We start from the raw sequence: 2,889 nt of genomic DNA on the forward strand, positions 1-2,889 counted from the left end.
TTTTCTTGCAGCCAACTTGACTAGGAAGGAGCACACACTGAACTTGGTCACAGTCACTCAGACCAGCTACTCTCCCTCAGGTCAATTGCCATAATTGGCATATCTAGTTCACATATACACAGGAAGTACATCGAAATATTCAGCCAGAGAAATTCAGAGGCCAGGGTATAGGACTCTTTCTCACAGTGTATAGTGCATTCAGTTGCCTAAAAAGGAAAGGAAGCCTTTTTTTATACTAAACATTGGTGTGAATACATCTAGTAACATAAATCCTGGAATGATAGAGGTATATTTTACTGTCACCTTAAAACACCATGAGTACCCTGGAGGAACTGAAAATGAAAATGAATATTAGTTTATGTCCAGTTACGGCACTACATTTAAACAGATTCTTAACGTGTCTTGGTTTGATTTTTTTATTATTATGTCAGTTAGAAATCATAAAGAGTCAAATACTCGGGGCAGCCCAGGTGGCTCAGCGGTTTAGCACCGCCTTCAGATCCTTCAGACCCAGGATCGAGTCCCATGTCAGGCTCCCTACATGGAGCCTGCTTCTCCCTTGGCCTATGTCTCTGCCTCTGTGTGTGTGTGTGTCTCTCATGAATAAATAAATAAAATCTTTTTAAAAAGGTTTAAAAAAAAAGAATCAAATACTCATAGACTGTTGAAAGAACTTCACATACACAGAAATGTAGTATTAAAAGTGCTAGCAAACAGGTGAAAGACTAGATTAATATAAGTAATTATTCACAATCATAAAATTTGGCTTTCCTAATATCTAGACTAGCATTCTTAGGAAGGAAAAAATTGTTACCAAATCATCTCCATGTCTTCCAGACCAATGAATGCATCCAGCACAGAAACCACCAACTCCGTTAGCCACTTCATCCTCCTGGGCTTTCCCTCAAGCCCAGAAATGCAACTGCTCTACTTTGGGCTCTTCTCAGTAGTCTACACCCTGACTCTGATGGGGAACGCAGCCATTGTCTGTGCTGTGCAGTGGGATCGGCGTCTTCACACTCCCATGTACATCTTCTTGGGGAATTTCTCTCTTCTGGAAATATGTTATGTCACCACGACTGTTCCTAACATGTTGGCCAATTTCCTCTCTACAAGTAAGTCCATTTCCTTTGTGAGCTGCTTCACACAGTTCTATTTCTTCTTCTCTTTTGGATATGATGAAGGCTTCTTCCTTTGCATCATGGCCTTTGACAGGTACCTTGCCATTTGTAATCCTCTCCATTACCCACGCATCATGACTAAGCAGCTATATACTGGCCTTGTCATCTTCGGGTGGTCGAGTGGGTTCTTCCTCTTCCTAACCCCAGTTGTTCTCATTTCACAGTTGCCCTACTGTGGCCCAAATACCATCAACCATTTTTTATGTGACCCCGTCCCACTGATGATGCTGTCCTGTTCTGAAGATGCCATCACTCAGCTCATTTACTCTACTTTCAATGCTATTTTCATGATTGGCACCTTTCTCTTTATCCTTTGCTCCTATGCTCTGGTGATTCTGACTGTGCTGTGGATGCCCTCACAGGCTGGCAAACGCAAGGCTTTCTCCACTTGTGCTTCTCATTTGGCAGTTGTCACCCTGTTTTATGGCTCTATTATGGTGATGTATGTTAGTCCTGGATCAGGACACCCAGTGAAAATTCAAAAATTCATTACCTTATTTTATTCAGTGATAACACCCCTCTGCAATCCTCTAATCTATAGCCTTAGGAACAAGGAAATGAAGAATGCTCTGAGGAAAATCTTTGGGACTGAACATGGTGTTCATAAAGTGTAAATGAGAGCCAAATTCCATCTCTCAAATGCAACTTACCTTAATAAAACATGAGTGATATATTTGTCTACAAACTCATTAAGTTTCATTAAGAAACTATTACCATCTTAAACACCACTCACCACAAGATACATATTTAAGAAGATGTATTACCAAGTGGCTTCAATTTTGTTTTGAAGTTAATATCAAGTAAATGAAATTTTAGGAATCTAAGCCCATTAGTATTTCTCTATATAATTCAATTTCTAAAAAGACAGTAGTCAATTTTGCATTACTGAGTGCAACTCAGTAATAGAGATCATAGATTGCTTTGGGCATTAACACTTTAAGCCAGTAATTCTCCACTGAGACATACTGACCAGTAAAGAAGATTCAAACTTGAGGAAAGTAGACCTTTTCAGAGTGCAGCATGTGTCTTTAAAGACACAGAGTAATAGCCCTAGCTGGGTGTTAGTGACTTTTCAGAGTGTACAAGACAAGGATTAGGAATTTCAAGTGTCTTAGCTATCTAGAACATAGTAAAGATAGGAGTTAAACATAAAGTCTAGGACATGACTCAAGATGTAATTCACCTTAGGGTAAATCCAGTTTACACAGTAACTTCCAGTACCATGTGAGGTTAGTATTAGTACTGTGAGATTTATTTTAATACCATAAACATCCTTAAAAATATTTCCATAAACTTCACACTTGTCAGAATGGCTAAAATAAAAAACACAAGAAATAAGTGTTGGCAAGGATGTAGAGAAAAAGGAACCCTTGTGTACTGTTGGTGGGAATGCGAAATAGTATAGCCACCATAGAAAACAGTATGGAGGTTCCTCAAAAAATTAAAGAATTACCATTTAGTCTGGTAATTCCACTACTGGATTTACCTAAAGAAAATAAAAATGCTAACTGGAAAAGAAATATGCACCCTTAGATTCATCGTAGCATTATTCACAAGAGCTAAGAAATAGAAGCAATCCAAGTGTCCATCCATAGGTGAATAAAGAAGATATGATATATATATCATATATAATGATATATATAATGGAATATTACTCAGCCATAAAAAAGAATGAAATCCTGCTGTTTGCAATGACATTGATGGATCT

At 38.2% G+C, this 2,889-nt stretch overlaps 1 protein-coding gene across 1 annotated transcript; it reads left to right on the forward strand.

Annotated features, from left to right (window-relative positions):
* Nucleotides 1-841: 841 nt before the first annotated feature.
* LOC144282718 (olfactory receptor 11G2-like) lies at nt 842-1,795 on the forward strand. The gene has a single exon (XM_077846597.1). It carries the CDS (start codon nt 842-844, stop codon nt 1,793-1,795), a length of 954 nt encoding a protein of 317 aa, XP_077702723.1.
* Nucleotides 1,796-2,889: the final 1,094 nt, after the last annotated feature.

The sequence above is a fragment of the Canis aureus genome, chromosome 13, assembly GCF_053574225.1.
Source record: "Canis aureus isolate CA01 chromosome 13, VMU_Caureus_v.1.0, whole genome shotgun sequence".
Classification (NCBI taxonomy): Eukaryota; Metazoa; Chordata; class Mammalia; order Carnivora; family Canidae; genus Canis; species Canis aureus.

Excerpts from the sequence above, each read along its gene's own strand:
- LOC144282718 (XM_077846597.1), top strand. The coding sequence starts at position 842 with ATGAATGCATCCAGCACAGAAACCACCAACTCCGTTAGCCACTTCATC.